This window comes from Hemicordylus capensis, chromosome 3, assembly GCF_027244095.1.
Source record: "Hemicordylus capensis ecotype Gifberg chromosome 3, rHemCap1.1.pri, whole genome shotgun sequence".
NCBI lineage: Eukaryota > Metazoa > Chordata > Lepidosauria > Squamata > Cordylidae > Hemicordylus > Hemicordylus capensis.
Genome location: NC_069659.1, coordinates 235,164,386 through 235,182,878, shown reverse-complemented (window position 1 = coordinate 235,182,878; position 18,493 = coordinate 235,164,386). Strand labels below are relative to the sequence as shown.

At 42.3% G+C, this 18,493-nt stretch overlaps 1 protein-coding gene across 3 annotated transcripts in view; it reads left to right on the top strand.

Annotated features, from left to right (window-relative positions):
- The window catches only part of PALD1 (phosphatase domain containing paladin 1), a 211,302-nt gene extending 193,356 nt beyond the window's left edge, over positions 1-17,946 (top strand). For all 3 annotated transcript variants that reach the window (XM_053306877.1, XM_053306878.1, XM_053306879.1), the window contains one exon: positions 14,277-17,946. In XM_053306877.1, the coding sequence (XP_053162852.1) occupies positions 14,277-14,426 (150 nt within the window). In that variant the 3' untranslated portion in view covers positions 14,427-17,946. The remainder of the gene's footprint in view (positions 1-14,276) is intronic.
- The last annotated feature ends 547 nt before the right edge of the window (positions 17,947-18,493 follow it).

The following is an 18,493-nucleotide window of genomic DNA, read 5'->3' as shown; positions in this document are numbered from 1 at the left end:
CTGACTGATATTTTCATTCTACTTTTTGCCATTTACCAGTTCTCTGCTTGTGTGCTGTGTCTGAGACTTGGATCCTGACTATGCTCTCTTCCCTTAATTCCCCCCTCCTTCTCATCGCAGTTGCCTCCTTTGAATCATGAAAGATATCGTGGTTTTATTTGTGATGCATGGGTATGGAAAAAAGATTTCCCTGCACTTATTGTAAGAATGTACCAACATATCATGGGCCTCTATTGTTTCTAATTGTGCACTCTCTGCACACTATGTTTCAGAGTGTCTGTGTCTTGGCGAATTAATCTCCATGCAGTTTGGTCAGATGGGCATACACAGAAGGGAATGGAATTTATCTGCATTCTTCACAGATTACAGCTGATTCATCAGCTCTCAGCACTTTGATGTGCTATTTTGCTCTTTGCTGAAGAGAGGAACTGTAAGAAGAGAATGTTTTTCCTAGATAAACCTGTGGTAGGACACGGGAGGGAAGGGGAGACAGTCGACTGGCTCAGCCTCCCTTGCCTACAGTAACGGCTGCAATTCTCTGGCAACTTATGCAGACGGATGGAAGTATGAACAAATCTTGCAAGTATTCTTAGACTACTGTACTCATTTATTGATGGCTTTTGAAACCAATTTTCAACTGGCTCACACTTTACAGAGAGTAAATACCTGTACAGAGAGCCAGTGTGGTATAGGGAAGAGGACAAGGACAAGCAATCTCCATTAACTGCATTCTGTAGTGGCACATTGATCTCTAAAAGAAAAGTGTGTGTGTGTGTGTGTGTGTGTGTGTGTGTGTGAGAGAGAGAGAGAGAGAGAGAGAGAGAGAGAGAGAGAGAGAGAGATGGCACAAAGACTTGGTCTATTTGTCTTTTTTGTTTTGTTTTAAAATCTCAGTTTCTTAGAGATGTGCAAATTGATTCGAGTTCGAAATTATTTGAGCTCAAATGGAGCTTCGAGCTATTCAAATTCAAAATGAAACACCCTTAGAATAAAGGGCCTGATTTGAATTTGAATTGAAATGACCCCAATTCAAGCTTGAATCATTTCTAGTGCTTTGAGTGCCATCCTGGCAGGCATTCCCCCCTTGCTGATTAGTTTTCTGGCACTGGCTTGTGATTGGCTTGAGATCTCCTTGCTTCTTGGCTGGCTTGTTATCATACAAATCAAGTGTTGTCATGGGCACCTGTGTCCCCACTGGCTGAGTGGAGGATGGGGGAACAAAAAAGGGAATTTCAAAATGTTTTCAAAGGGCCTGGGGAGGTGAGGCAGAGAGAGCCCTTAATGTGCCCCTGAAGAAAGGATAGACCAGGAGAGGCCTTCCTTGAGTTGTGATTTGGTCTGTTTTTGAGATGGTGTTGTGGCAAAAAATTGACAGTGGCAGCTCAGTGTGTGTGTATAATATTTTCTTGGTGATTGCTGTAAGATGAGCTCCATGTCTGGCCTTGAGACTTAACTTGTGCTTCATTCACTTCTCTGCTCTGCTCTGAAATCTGCATTACAAGGTGTACTCAGTCAAAATGTGACTGGAGATGTTGTTCTAGTTGGGCTTATGCCTATCTTGTTGCTGAGGGTGCAGCTGTTGCAATGATGAATTAGGGAGTCATAATTGTGTGTGAGAGAGCTAATGATGTTACTGCAGCGTAGGCAGTGGATTCTGGGTCAGTGATTCTTTGTTGGCCATTTTTAGGTTGTGTTTGGAGAGATGTATGTTTTTCTGTGTCCTTAAAGGAACGGATTCCTTTAACTGTGTGCTTCTAATCTGCAGTGTTTTGCAAGGCAGGGATGCAAAATGCATTGCAAACTGTAATGCAGAACGCACTTTGTTTCAGCCAAAGGGAACAATGAGGAACTCAATACATCCCATTGTTCCCCATGGGTAGATATTATGGACACCAAAGTGGTTTGGGTGGTACAGTGTGATGGGTGCTACCTACCACCCAACCCGCAATTTTTTTAACCTTTCCCCCAAACCCCCATAGAATCCCATGGGTTTTTTGGGGTGGGAGGGTTAAAAAAATTAACATTGCCTACTTGCCCATTTCTTTTGTGGGTTGGGTGGTAGGTAGCACCTTTCATGCCTTACCACCCAAACCATTTTGGTGTCCCTGGGATGGGTGTCCCAGGGACCATTTGGGTGTCCCTGGGATTTTGGTGTTCCCCATGGGGAACAATGCAGTGATTTGAGTTCCCCATTGTTCCTTATGGCTAAATCACTTGAATCGATTCAAGGTTGATTTGTTGAAACAACTGGCTTGGACACTGTTTCAATGAATCGATTCAAGGATTTTGCTATTTGATTTGAGCTTGAATGAAATTGCAAAATCCAATTCCTACACATCTCTAGCGAGCATCTTGAGAGGCTAAGGGGTATGTGTGTGTAAGATGTGGGGGTGGGGGGAGAGATGGAATTCTAACTTTAGAAGTAGTTTCCACCAGAGAGTACTTTTTCTTTTTCTTTAATTTTGTCTGGTTGCTGCTTAGATAATATATCCTTTCAGGTGTATCTTTCTGCTATGAACTAGCAGCATTGCTTCCTTACTTGCAAAATGTATCAGTCAAAAAGACAATTACACCCTTCCCCTGCTCTTCCTCCTCCCTCTGCCCCATGGTAAAAAATGAATGTCCTGGTTTGTGATGGCCTGATTGTGTACTCTCTAACAAACAGGACTGGAAGTCACACAGCTCTTCAAGGCTGGACTGGGTCACTCTGTAGGGGATGAGGTCATGTTGAGGAAATGGGGGAGGTTGACTGCAATTCATTACAATGTTTGCCAATGAGGCACAGAACCTCTCTTTCCCACTCCTCCTGTTCTCTTTCAGGAGGTATCAAAGCTTGTTCTTGAAAGCATCCTCCTTCTCCCTATTATTCCCAGGCACAATAGGCTTTCTGAGCCTTTCATTGGGTCTTTGGCCTTCTCTCTTTCTCCTCCATAGGCAATCAACATGTTCTGTGCTGCTGTCCCCCACTGCTATAACTTGGAGGACTTTGTAGAGGCAGCTAGTAAAGTTGCCTGAGCTGGGGTGATCTCTCTCACTGGGGAAATATTAATGTTTTTTGTGTGTGGAAAACTAAGGTGGCCTGGCAAATTGTTGGCTGGGGGAATTGTGCATTTGTTTTGCTCTTATGCATGCGAGACTCCCAAGATATCTTTTTATAATAAATGAACCTTTGGTTTCCTGAAGCAAATATAGCAATAAGTGATATCTCTTTAAGCAAACATCTGTGTGCATGTGTCTGGGATGCACACCCTAGACACATGCCCATGGAAATCCCCATGGGGTTTCCCCCCTGCCAAAATACATATCTGTACTGGGCCACAGCAGTGGTCCCGTTGGTATAGCATCCTATTTCCATCTTTGTAACCCTTGCTTGCAAATTTTGGTGGGAATTTGTGCTAAATGTGTGGCTACTGCCAAATAAGCCAAAGCATATTTAGCTCCAAACTCAACTTCCCTAATGTTTAAGAGAACTCGCCCATGTCGTGACTTCACAATGTCCTGCATTTTCCCTACCCCTGTTCTGCTGTCTGTCAGGATAGCTCAGGACAATATGCAAGTCTTGTTTCCCTTAGCAGCAGAAGAGAGAGTTACTCTCAGTGAAAACGCAAAACATTGTAATAGCAAGATATGGGTACTGCCTTCTAGACATTGGACCTAGATGTATGCTTGCCATTTTTGGTGGTTGCCATGCATTTAGCATACCAACTGGTTTGGCCCCAAGAGCAGCTATGTAATCGGAGTGATTCTTCTTAAGTATCTTCCCTATTTGCTTCCTGTAGTCAAAGATGTAGGGTTGTATGTAAAGGTGCAACCAAACACTTAACCACTATCATATGTGTGAGACCTGGAGAAGACTTCCTGAATGTGATGAACACACCAAGTGGTCTGTTAACTTAGTAAATGTTCATGTCTCTCACAGTATGCAGTTCATTTGAATTTTTCTCCCTTATGAAAAATGAGAGTCTAACCACAGGTAGTAATTGAATTTCAAAGGGAAAAGTGAGGGAACTGGGTCTCCTTAATGCTGTTAAAAGCTCCCTTTCCCCCCTTTTAACCAAAGATACTGGAGCCAGAGAAATAATATATCCTGCCACCATCTACCCACCCATTTTCTCTCCTGTAATTTGAGTGCTAGCCATTGGATAGGAGAAGAAACAAAATCCCTTTTACTCTTTCTTGGATATCCTGATACTGCTCTAAGGGGTTGGGTTGAGGAGAGAGTAATACATTCTGCCAGCAGGAGCTTACTTGAGCTTACAAAAAGGTGGTTGTACTGCAGATTTCTTAAAGGCAAAGTGTGAATATTCCCCCAACCAGACACCCACACCCACCCACACACAGTCTTTTTTAGGCTAAAGGTTCTTAGGTATTTAATGCACTCCACCCCTGCTTTCTCCTAACCTTCAGTGCTTTCATCTGAAAGCTATCTGAATGTGTAGAGTACATGAACAAAAATCAATACTGAATGCTTCACTTTAGTGAGGTGTACACAGAAATATCCTTTCTCAAGAGAACACCATCGTTATTTTTCCTCTTAAAGGCAGCTCTTTTTAAATAAATAAATAGCACATCTTGAATCGGCAACTTTTACAAAGTCCTATTGGTCCCAAAGTTTCTTTTCATAAGGAAGGCCATTGTATAAGGAAGAATATGCTTGATCTAGACAGTAGGAGTTTTGAAACAAAGTTGCCAATCTGGCCCAAATTCAGGGACTTGCAACCCAGTCAATTGTCTCAGGTGCAAGGCTTGGAGAATTCCAAGCCTTGGAAGAAGGGGATTGAAAATAATACTGCTAATGTTATAATGCCTGTATACAGATCTAAGGTGTGGCCACATTTGGAGTACTATGTATAATTTTAATCACTGTATCTCAAAAAGGATATTATAGAACTGGGAAATGTTCATAAGAGGATAGCCAAGATGACTGGGGCCTCGAGGACCTTACTTATGAGGCAAGGTTACAACATCTGGGGCTTTTTTGTTTAGGAAAAAAGTGACATAGGGGAGACATGATTGAGGAGAAAATATTCTTTCTCACAACTCTAGAACCAGGGGACATCCCATGAAACTGCCAGGAAATTTAGACGAACAAAAGGAAGTATGTTTCCACACAGTACATAATCAATATAATTCTCAGCCACAGGATGTGGTGATGGCCACCAGCTTAGATGGTTTTAAAAGGGGCTTAGGTACGTTCATGGAGAACAGATCTATCAATTGCCACTAGTCTTGATGGCTGTAGGCTGCCTCCAGGCTCAAAGGCAGGATGCCCCTGAAAAACAGTTGCAGGGGAGCACCAGCTGGAGAGAGGGTATGCCTGCATCTCTTGCTTATGGGCCTCCCAGAGGCATCTGAAAGGCCACTGTGGGAAACAGAATGCTGGACTAGATAGGTCTTGGGCCTGATCCAGCAGGGCTGTTCTTATGTTTCAAGTATTGAAGTTATTCTTAAATTCATAATGTTTCTATGAGCCATTTTTGGAAGGGCGGTATAGAAATCGAATAAATAAATAAATATAAATAAATATAAGGTGATAGGAAATAAATCTGTAAATTTATATTTATTCATACCCAAATATAAGCAAATGAAAACAAATGTATTTATCCAACCCCAAAACAGCATCTCTCCAGTGGTTGTTGCTGGTGTCTGCCTTGTGTTTCGTTTTACATTGTGAGCCCTTTTGGTTCAGGGAACCATCTTTCTTTTATTTTAATTTATTTTTCTGCGTGATCTGCTTCAAGAACTTTTGCTGAAAAGTGGTATATTCATAGTAGATCCATGCATTCACATTTATAGGATGATGGGAGGAAATCATGCATGTAAATCACATATTTAAGTTGTGAAAAAATGACATTCAGGAGTTGAACAAATGGAAGAATTCCACAAGATGCTCCTCACCTGAGGACCATTTAGTCTAAGGCCAGCCCTGCTGCTAACCGGCTCTGAGCAACTTCTTGAAGAGAGTGAGAACAGAGGCCCATGTATTCAGAAAAATACACATTGGGTATAAGAAAGACACACACATTCTGTCTTCTCAGCTCCAGGTTAGAACCTAAACACCAACACAAGGCAAAGTATAAAGAGAAAGAGCAGCTATTGCCAATTTAATGCTTCAAATAGTCTGCTAATTATCGATCAGCAGCTAGCAGCTCCTATACCAGACTTAGCCTGCTGAGGGTTTCCATCTGGACGCCAGTTGCCAACCTGCATAGAAGAAAAGTATGTGGAGGGATCAGCAGCTATGGCCATGAGACTTGTTGGAAGACTGGCCTCTTCTCAAAAAGACCTCCCATTAAAACTAGCTGCTGACCAGGATGCTAGATGCTGTGCGTCATGCACTGCAGCTGTGAAGGGCTGATAAACAATTAGCCAAGGATTGAATTGGTTAAGCTGAAGTGGAATTCAAAAATACATCTGGAATTGTTCACTTTCTCCAAAATTTGGGTGTTTGCTATAACGAGGGAAAAAAGGCCACAACAGCTGCCCCAGACTTGCAGGAAGGATGAGTGTATGCCTCAAAATGATACTAAGAGTGGAATTATCTGCACTGGAAATGCAGCTCTGATGTTTAAATTCACAGTGGGATTGGAAAACTAAAGCGTTGCTATTCAAACTGACTACTCCACCATGGCAGAAGGTGAAGCTGTACAGACAGAGGGAAGGGGGAGGGGCTCATTTTATCTGTGCCTTTTGAGATTAGCCTCCCTCCCTCCCTTGTTTGCATAAGCTGCAAGTAGGGAGTAGCTGGCTGGCGTGTGATGGGAAAACCACGTCTCCTCTCTGTCTCAATTAGCTTTGCTAATTCATATTGGCATGTTTGATCTCAGTGAGAGATGAAAGGGGCATCTGCCAACTATGCTTACAATCAGAGAGCCTGGCTGTTCTCAGCTGAAGGGACTCTCTGGAAAAAGACATTCATCCAGTTTTGGGGGGTGGAGCTGGAGGGGAAATGAGAGAGAAACATTACCAGCACCCTGTACAGGTCAACGATATACAGTATGAAAGGGGGTGGGTAGGGAAAGAAAGAATGTTATCTACATGAACTCTCCCTGCACTTGATTTGAAGACCAAATTGGAACCGGAATGTGCTCTGTTGTTGAATTAGGCCTGATATAGCAGGGGGTGATAGCACTGTTTATTTCTTGGCTTTCATTGCACAACAAATGGGAACATAGAAAGGAGGCACCCAGCTTCAAGACTTGCTCTTTGCTTGAGCCATTCTTTCCTGAATCATGGGGACTGTGTCACTCTTGTCTCTGCTGAGCTCAGCCCACCTGAAAGAGTTTTGAGCATCATGGAGCAGACTCAACAAGTGTGTAGCAACCATTTTCCTAACTGTGTGGTATGAAGACATTTGGTCACTGCTTTATTGAAAGCGTTTGGAAGTAGGGATGTGTGAACAGGTTCGACATTGAACAGGTTCGACATCAAACCTGTTCGGTTTGGGCTGATATCAAACTGAAAAACACACATACGTACACACCCCCAAGGTTTGTTATTGGTCTGAAACACCCCCCAGCCATTCGGGGGGGGGGATTCGTGAATTCTTTAAAAAAACATTTTTACTCAACTCCTCTGGGAGGGTGGGACCTCTGCAGATTCACCCTCCCCCCTCTGGGCTCCATTATGCGCCAAATGGCCTGGTTTGGGTGGTCTCACAGAGGCCCTTTGAGCATGCCCAGTGGCCTCCAAAATGGCCACCATGACAGGGGTGAGGCCCTGAATGGGCCGGAAATTGACCGAACCGATTTGGCGCATAATGGAGGCCGGCGGGGGGAGGGTGAACCTCCGGAAACCTCCCCTGTGGCCTTGGAGAAGCCCCCTGGAGGGTGTGAGTTTTTTTGTTGTTGTTTATTTTTTTATTTACGGTCAATGACCAAAAGAGGGATATACAGTAGTAAATGACATAACATAGCATAAAATCCTTAAAATTAAAACATAGTGTAAACGTATACCCCAAAATGGCAATTTTAAAATACACTCATAACTTTAAAACTCTTATTCTAAAAACCACACAACAGTACTCAGCAACTATTCTAGAAATTGCTGAATCTTCATCGGCTAATAAATACTTTACAAGAAAATCCTCATCTTTTCCCTTCAGATTATTTAACAAGGGATTAATTAATTGCTGTCTTACAGCCTGGTAAAGTGGGCACTTTAATAGAATATGGGCCATTGACTCAATCTCCTGGCCGCAAAAATATATGCACTTTTCATAGGGCAATCTGTTATTTTTCCTATATAGCGCTAATGGGAAGGCATTAAACCTCGCCCTAGAGAAGACCCATCTATGATTACTTGAAGTAATCATAAACAAATAAGTAGCTGGACTTAAATCCGTCTTAAGCTGTACAGATTTATAAATTTGTGGTAAACTAGCCTTCTCATTTTGTACTTCTGTATCGGCCAGTCTTTGCTGCACCAATTTGTGAGCTGTAGTCACACCAGCCTCCAACAAACCAAAACGGGTGGGTTTGCAGGGGTGCAGAACTGAACTGGGTGCAGAACTGAACTGGGCCAGCCAGTTTTGTGCACACCCCTATTTGGAAGCCTATTTGCCCCCAAAACCTCCTTTTCAACTAACAAATGGACATAAAGATTTGGTGGGACCATGGACAGTTGTACCTGAATCAAAGCCTGGATGGTGTGAAAAGTGAAGTGGAGCAGGAAGCTGGAGCATGATGTGTAACAGCTTCAGCTCTTTTTCGACAAGGGGAGATGGCCCTTGTAGTATTTCTGCCAGGTAGTGGCCAGGTTTTGCATTACTTTCTACTTGCAGAAGATGTTGAACTCCTTTTATCCCACCTGCACCTGAAGGAATTTCTGAGGTGTGAGGACACAAAAGGTCATTCTCACAACCAAAGGGCAGGAAGCAGGAAGGAAGACAGGCTCCTACCTTCCTGCTTGCACACAACACAAATGTCATCTGGGTTCTAACACTCGCCCCCCGCATGAGCAGCGTAGTGCTCCAGAGCTCCGATGGGGGGGGGGGACTTGTGCTGAGTCTTCCAAGATCCTACAATGCAATGCATGAGCAGTGGAGCCACTGATCCCAGCATTGCAGCAGCTCTGCTCTGCCTGGCCCCTCTTTCCCCCCATCTCTTTGAAAAACATGGCTGCCGGCTACCCAGGAAGAATGCTGGAAGCAGTGGTGATGCAGATGACCAGAAAGTGAGGTAGGAAGGGGTTTGTTTCCCTCCTACCTCACTTTTAACCCGGATAGCTGATCTGGGCTACCCAGGGACGGAGCTTCTGGCTTTAGAGGGCTCTCTCTGCTGCAGATGACCAGAGCTATGTAGGTGGAAGAAGGTTAAAATGGGTAGCTCTGGTTATGAGAATGACCTTATAGTCTGGTTAGCTTGCTAAGTTAGGTCCCAACCTCAGGTGAAGGTTTCCTTTCTCAGGTTATGGCACAGTTGTACACTTTACGTGGTGATCCGTGTAAACATTTTGAATTGATGTCTCAATAAAAACTCCTTAGGCTGGTTCCCATGATCAAAAGCTGAGTAGGAGGAGCATCCATACAAGCTTCCTGACCCACAAATGCTCCTAGGAAGTGGTTGTGTGTCAGCAAAAATTGAGGTAGGAGGATGTGATTGTGTGCTAGCTACCATTTGGGTAGGACAGCACAGCCAACTGACATCATTTACCCAGCCTTTTATCTTAGATGGAGTAAAAAGCATGTCCTGAGCCTAGATCTCGGCTAGCACATGATCACTTTCCCATCTTCCTATCCTGACTTTTGTTGACACAGAGCTGGTTCTTGAGAACACATGGGTTTGAAATCCTGGCTGTACACTCCTATACAGCTTTTGATCATGGGAAGCAGCCCCTAGTGTGTTCACACTTACAGGCCCACATACATGTTGATCAACCTTATCTAATGCGAGTTCCAAGCGGAGTAGCTAACTGGATGTCTTGTTGATTTGTTCCATCAATGCTAAGTCTTTGGAGAATACACTGATGAGACTGAAGCCATGATGACCGAAGTAAAGAGGAGAGACTCTGTGGTGCTGTAAACATTCAGTAGAGTTGTTGGGAGGAAGTAACATGAACAAGCACTGATGCTAGTGCAGTGACTTCCTCAAAGAAGACCACCTATGTGCACATTCTTTGGCCTTTGGTCTTGGCCTACTTGCTACATCCTGATTTCTAGTTTTGCCATTGACTGCAGAAACTATATTGCAAAATCTCCATCTAGTATCCATGTCTCATTCTAATCTTTTTTTGTTACAATGACAAGCAAAAAGACAAACATGAGAAGCAAACCCTAAAGAAGCATGACATTGCCTAAGATAAATTATTCTAACAGGTCGGAAACTAATAGTGCAAGATAGAGACATTAAAAGTAGATTCTGTAGTGGACTCCAATCCAGAAGTGCAATTCTGTTTTGACTGTTAATTTTTAGGGAGCTAGAATAATTGAATGGCCTCTTTCTCTTGTCATTGTAGACTGAATCTATTTTCATAACTAGGATAGATGGTATATCTCTGTTTACATTTTTTGCTGGCGAGAATCATGCTCTGGCAATTTTGCTTTGAATGTTTGATGGATGGAGAGCTTATGAATGAAAAGTTTCAGGGAAATATTGTGGATTGTGCCTTTTGGAGTACTTGGGTAGGAAGTACTGGCTTAAAAACAAGCATGAAGAGGAACATAAACAAGCAGATGTTTTTCTAATCCACAGCAGCATAACTAGATGAAATATATTCTGAAGTAGTCTCTGGACTCTCTCCTTGCACATATTTGATGTGTGTCAGGGAGACCTAGCAGATGTTCCAGGAACAACATTCTTAACTTTTATAAATTAAGATCTCCCCGCCTTCTTGATACTGACCTGTTTGTATGGGAAGGGAGACAAGGCATGTCTTTGTTTTTATTTATTGTGGAACGAATCCATCTACATATGTTTGCTACAGTTCCACTAAATTCCAATCTCATAACAACTGAGGAGGAATGGGATCCATCCATATATTTTCTTCAGATTCAGATCAAAGCAGTTTTGATGTTTGTTTCCCTCAGTAAAACCTTTTAAAAAATTCATTAATTCTGTTTCAGCTCTTCTACCGCTACTTTTCTATTATGTATTACTATTCCTCCAGTATCTGGTGACAATATAGCTTTAGTTGCCAATGAATCCACATCTTCTAAAGCCAGTGCCAGTGAGCAGATCAACAATGGCCAGGTTCACACGACCCACTGCAAGTCAGCAAGCCAAAAACATGTTAGAACATGAGAATGCACCCTTCTAGGGCGTGACTTCTGAACCCACCCAAGTCCAGTTCCCATGCCGCGTTGCCAACATTTGCTTGATATTCTCCACTCAACTTCAAATGTTCTGGCCTACAGGCAAAGGAGTGAAAAATCCAAGCAGGAGTGGAAGGGTCAGAGAAGACATGGGTCCCATGACAAACAGTGAACAAACAGGTGAACAAACAGCAGTATGTTAACATGGAGAGGAGGGTTAAATTACCGAGAGGCACAGGTCAAGGGAGATTCATGGGGGGCCCTCCCCAGTATCATAGGCTTTGTAAACACTCTGTACTAGTGCTAATCATGTGTACAGCTTGTGAACATTGGAAGTTGCTGCTCGCTTCCTTGCTTCTAGGGTGAGCATTCAGCTTTTGCGTGATGGCAGGGGAAAGAGACTTTTGCTGCATATTGTTAAAGACATTCACTGTTTTTCAAGTTCACTTTCTCAGAATTGCTGCATCCAGTCCACACTATTCCCCAGAGCAGTATAAAATACCACTAATGAAAAGACAGCTGTCCATTAGCATGCTTCCGGAAGAGTGGATAAGCGTGCAATAGGTGCAGGCATCAACAGAAAATCAATTGTAGCAGACACAGTCCATGCCCTTATTGCAGACATAGCAAGGGCAATTCATGTGTTGTTTTTTTAAAATCCTGTTCTTTCCCTCTCCCCATCCTCATTCATTCTTGTTTTCTTTTTGGTGGGCATGTCATTGGAAGAAGGGGTTGGGAAAGTTGCACAGAAAGCTCAAGGGTGCTTCTAAGAGCAGTGGCTAAAAAAGAGCCCTTGGTCTTGAGTAATGTCAGTCCCTTGGTTTTTCATAAGCTTTTAAACAAAAACAAGGGAACATTGTAACATTTGCCTGCCACATGCCAAAGCTAACAAACTTTGCAAATGCTAACACAAACAGCTAAGAAGTGGCTTATAAAATGGTTAAGCACCAGACATAGAAAAGCAAGAAGGGTTTTTGTTTTGTTCTGGGTTTTTTGCTTTGGGGTTTTGTTTTGTTTTTTGTTTGTTTTGCATTATACAGGTATGTATAAAACTGCATTTTGCCATTATTTGCTAAAAACCAGTCCAAACCTGTCATCCAAACTACCTGAAATTTGGCATGGACCAAGTATGTGACAAGCACCACCATTTCTCCAAATTTCATGCAGTTCTGTTGAGAAATGACTGAGATGTAACCATTTGGCTGGTGCAGCAGACATATCCTAAATTTACCAATACACACTGTGAAGTAGGTTAGGCTGAGAGAGAAGTGACTGGCCCAGAGTCACCCAGCTAGTTTCATGGCTGAATGAGGATTCGAATTCGGGTCTCCCCGGTCCTAGTCCGGCACTCTAGCCACTACAGCATGCTGGCTCTCGTTTATTTAGCTGCAGGAGAGCAACAGTCCATTTTCAGTTCTGTATAGCTTCTCCCAATGGCAACTGCTGGGCTCTCCCTCACATTTCTTTTAAGGTTATGAACCCCTTTGGGAATCATAATTGTTCCTTTTGGCACAGTTTTGATTTGATTTAAATTATATTGATTAAATCACGAAGAAAGATTCGATTTTAATACTAAATTACTAGTAAGGAAAATCATCATTTTCTAGTAAAAGTATATTCTTGTTGTCTAATGTAACCTTAATACATATTTAGAGATAGATGTAGGTTTCATTTTTAGATGGTAGGAACACATTGTAATAAGTACACACTTCTCATAATGTTGTTTCATTTGGGAAACTAGGCTTTACATTTCCTTGTTGCACTGTTTGCATTTTGCACCCATACCTGACTTACCCATAGAAACATCATTAAAATATTCCTAAGTGGAGTCTTACAGCCTGCTGCCATGATAGGTGTTTCCCTTCAGGGGGCAAGGACTTGACTCTGTGTGTGTGTGTGCGTGTGTGTGCGCGTGCGCTGCATGTACACCACCTGCAGAATAGGATTGATCAGGTCTGTTATCTCTCACCCCTGTATACTGCTCTTAACATGTTCATAGAATGTAATGATAAGTTATGCTTGATATTCATGATGATATCTTAGACCTAGGCTCTTGTTTTTTAAAATAAATTTTAAAAAATTAAAATCCAATTTAAATTTTAAAAATCTGATTTAAATTTAAAAATCCATTCATTTTATTTTTAAAAATCATCTATTTGTATCAAACCCACTGTGGCATAAGTAAACTGTCTTGAGAACTCTTTTTAATTGAAAAGTGGCATATAAATATTCTAAACATATAAATGAAAGTGGTGTTCAACAGGCCTCTAGTTAAATTTTCTATCTATCTATCTATCTATCTATCTATCTATCTATCTATCTATCTATCTATCTATCTATCTATCTATAGATATACACACATACACACACACATGCCATGCAGCAAGGGAGTTGGCTGAGCAGGTTATATCCTCAGTACCTCCCCCAACACACATACACACACACATTGCTTCAACATCGCTTTCCTGGTGTCCTATGGAATAGGGATGTGCACGACCAGAGGTTCATGCACTGGTTCAACACCACAGGGAGTGGTGAGCGGGATCTTTAAAAAAGAGGAGAGCAGTTCCTTACCTGCTCTCCGCCACCGCATGCAGCTTCCTGGTGCGGTGACACTTGTTCCAAGAACCTGCATGTGGTACCAGCACACACATGGCACGTGGATGCTATGTATGTTCTGGCGCCGTGTGTGGGTTCTTGGGACTAGCACCACTGCAGCAGGAAGCTGCAGGCAGCAGCAGAGAGCAGGTAAGGATTTGCTCTCCTCTTTTTAAAAGACCCCTCGCACCACTACTCTCCCTGTGACACCAAACCGGTGCAGGGACCTCCATTCGTTCACATCCCTACTGTGCAAGGGGATCTGCTTCACTGTGCTGTTTTTCAGCATGCTGGTCATATATTCAGGTGTTCCTCTCCTCCAGCAAAGCATGTCATCCCTGCAGTGGGGACAGACAGCAGTGCCTAATACAAGCTGTCGTCTCTCTACTTGCAGGAATTTAAGACTGTTTTTTCTTTTTCTTTTTAGGTGGCAGCCAAGGCTGGAATCTATGAGATCCTGAACCACCTGGGGTTTGCTGAATTTGAGAACCTAGAGGACAAGCTGCTCTCTCAGCTCCGCTACCGCTGGCAGGAGCAAAGCCGTAGCTCACTGCCATTCCGGGGAGAGTTCATTTAGGACCCACCATTACTAAGGGCCAGCAGAACAGCAGTGTTTATCCAGATGCAGCTGAATCACTCTGTCTTTCTTTTCACTTTTGTCCGTGGGTGTGTTTTTGTGTGTGTTTAAAAAAAATATCTATCTATCTATCTATATAAATAATATGGAGAAATGTGCCTTATGGAAGAAGTGTGATTCCAAGAAGAAGAAGAAGAAGAAGAAGAAGAAGAAGAAGAAGAAGAAGAAGAAGAAGAAGAAGAAGAAGAAGAAGAAGAAGAAGAAGAAGAAGAGGTTGAACTGCCTTGAAGACATTTTATAGAGTTCTTTTAGACAATAAAAAATAAAGAACATTAGGTGTCATTGCACATGCTGTGTACTTCCCTCATCAGGTTCTTGAACATTTTACAACACAGCTGCAAATGGGTATACAAACTTTTCCAAGACACTTCCATGGACTCAGTGTGTTGCCCAGTGTATATTACTTCTGTATTACATATGTGCAGGTACAGGAAATACATGCATAGCACTGCTGTGTTTGGAACTATTTGGCGAGCAGTTTAGGATTGTTTTTTTGTCTCTTAGAGTTGAATATTTTCATATTTATTATACACTTAAAATTGGAATTGGGAGCCTGCCGTGTGGGATCATTGTTCTGATCCCAGAAAGAATCCTATGCCAATCTCTTCTCCCTCCCTCCCCCTCCCCAACACCAGCAGCATGATGGGGAAAGTCCTTGTATCCAGTCCCTGGGTGTGTGTGGAGTGTATGTGCATGTGTATACTCCTTATCTTATCCACCTCTATGAATGGAGCAGAAGGCTGTGCACTCCCTGCTGCATCAGAAGTCCTCCCCTCTCCACCCAGGTGCTCTCTTTTATACTTAATGAACCATCAGAACTCCCAGACGATACACAGCTGGTTATTGTGTTTTATGATATGTTTTCTTCACAAATATACAGGTTGAGCAGGTTTTGAGCAAGCGGGCAGTAGAGACCCAAAGTAGCACCAGTTCTCAAAAGTAACAGTGGACCAGGAACCTCCTGGTCCACCAAGATTCCAAACCTGTTCAAACAGCCAGGACTGAATATATAAAGCTGGTTTGCATAGAGTCAGACCATTGGTCTACCTAGCCAGCTATCTCATGGATTTGCTTTCCCCACAAGCCAATTACCTTAGTAGTTCACCTGGCCCCTCTGTCCTAGGCAGTGATATATGTAGAATTTCCTGCTACAGACAAATGCTAGACTAAATAGGTCTATTTTTTTTTTCTTTGCAGGGAAAGGGGGGAAACATCTTCTCAGCTCTTTTCCTTCTGTTTCATAATTGTCAATCCAAGTGCAAGTGAGGATTGTGAAGGGTGGTAGTGGGAATGGGACTTGTTGGCAGGACTCTTGAAAACAGTGTGAGGATTGCAGGCTTGAACATATATGAAGTTGCCTTATACTTCATCAGACCTAAGTAGTCTTTTCTGACTGGGAGCAGCACTCCAGAATCCATGGCAAGAATCTTTCCCAAAAGTGCTACCTGAGCTCTTTCACTGAAGATGGAGGGAACTGAACCTTGGCACGTGTGTATGGCCAGATGTGCTCTGTCACTGAAATCATGGTGGCTACCCCCACAGCCCCCACTGCATTATTTCAATGGTGCTGGTGAGGAGGTCATGTTTTGCAGAAAACGAAGGATTCAGAAGTAAAAGAATATGTTCCCAAGTGTTATGAACAATCGATCTTTTTACCAGTTGTTTTTTTTTTAAACCTGTTTTAGGGACGGGATTGAAAGATGCCCAGGAAATCAAGAGCCTGATCTGAGAAAATGTAACAGAAGACATAAAAGATGAGCAATATGTACTACTAATGGGAGATCAGAAGCCAAAACGCAGGACCTAAAAATCTTCTATACAGCCAAGCACTTCTACATGCACTCTGGTGCTCTTTAGCTCACCGATTCTAAATGCAGATCTTCATTGCACTGAAGACTGCACCAGAGGAGGATGGGACAGGCGAGGGGAGTATGAGATTTGGAGTCCCAGATGTTCAAGGTGTAATGGTAAATGGTAGGTTCAAGGGATGTCCACTATAACATAATGTAGGGGCTTCAAAGAACATTAAAGAGATTCCTTTCAAAAGGGCTCTGTTCCATGATACTCCACTGGACCAAGAAACAAAGAGTCTGTGCTTTAAAAATTCAAATTCTGTGCCCAAGCAAGCCAAATTGTGCACCAAGTAAAACTAAATCCTACAACTTAAGTGAAAAAATCTGCATCATATATCTTCCTTTATATTTTTTTATTCTGGCTTTGCTGAGGCAGAGCAAGGAGCTATGCAGGACACTCAGCCCTACCTGGAACCCCTGGAGATTTATGTTCAACCACCTTTCCGGCTTGGAAGATTTCAGCAGGGATTGCCGATATACTTCCCAGCATCCCTTTATAGTCATATGGACTAGAAACTTCCTTTCTTTTCAAAATAAAAGTGGAGATTTCCACTTTTATTTAAAATAAAACATAAAACCCAACTCTGTACCCTATACAGGAGACCTTTCTTATTCACTAGTTCAATAACCGTGGTTTCATGTATCTGCAGATGGGTCATACTGACCCGGTTTCTTTATCCGTAGTATAAGAATAGGCAAATCTAATCTATTCATGGTTCTGAGTGGCCAGAAATGACTTCTGATGTCATTTCCAGCTGCCATTTTAGAGTGAAGAGCCATTTTGTGGCTCTTTAAAAAAATTGGTGAATATTCACCCAAAATTTGGCTGATTTGGGGGTTTGGGGAAGCATTGCCAGAAAGCTGGAGAGTGAGGTACTATGCTTTCCTCCTCTCATTTCTGACCCCCATTTTGACTTTTTGTCTCCCCCCCCTTTTTTGTGTGTGTGAGGAACCTAACCCCTCATAGGGGTAAGGTTTCTTTATTCTCAGTTTCTGTCTGGAACCCCTGCAGATAAAGAGGGCCTCCTATACCTTTTCTCCATGCACACAGACCTGCACTTATCTCTCATTCCCTCCCCGCCCCCCGCCCCCAGCTTTGGTCTACTCTTGCTTTTTAATAGCTATATAATGCCAACCGCCTTGGGATTGTTTTAATGAAAGGTTGTATATAAATTTAACAATAAATAAAATAAAAATAAACAGCATGCTAGAAATTAGCACAGCATATCAGAAAATAAGTATATCGGGAATCTCCCCTTGTTTGGACTACCTCCCTGCAACAACTACAACCTCTGAATACTGTCTGCCAAGTATCTTGCTTCTGGGAAGGAAGCAGTGTAGTTCTTCTTTTTATTCCCCTCCCTTCAAATGCAAAACATGTAATGTAGACTTTTATTGTTCCAGCAGGAATTGTTTAGTGTTTGAATAATTTATAGATGATGTCATTAAATAGTAGTACAATATGTAAGAGGCAATTTCTCCTAGCTGTTTCTAATGCAACCATCTGAAAACAAAGAGTCATTCTCAAATAGACTTGTTAACTGTCAGAAAATCTTTTTTAACTTGTGGAATTAAAGGAAGTTGCTGTACCAGATTTCTTAAGGAGATACATTGCCAAAAGCCTGTTGTTTTCAAGTTTGTGTTTCAAACATGGAGTTTGATTAACTTTCATGTTTCTTCATATGCCTCCCGAAGTTGAAATTTATGCTGCGTTTCTTTGCAAAGTCACTGTATATTTGTGCACCATCTTTTTGTTACCCCTTATTTTGCAAAATCTTATCAGCTTTCTGAAAGTTTTTGCTTCTTGATTTCTTTTTATTTCCCCTCAGTGTACCCTCAATGCTTTTTCTAAAATTGCACATTCAACAGAACATGTGAAGAAGGCTTTAAATGTTGCTCCATGCCATGAACCTAAGGGTACTTTCTGCAGGTGTTAGTCTTTCACAGCTAACCTGCATCAATGTGAACAGGCAACTAGCGTATAATATCAACAAAGCATCATATGCTAAATCATTGTAAACCGCTTAGAGAGCTCCGGCTATAAAGCGGTATATACATGTAAGTGCTATTGCTATTGCTATACTACCTAAGATGCTTTGACAATGTTCTGCAATAGTCACTTACAGAAAATAGCCTCGGAAGCAGATCTTCTAG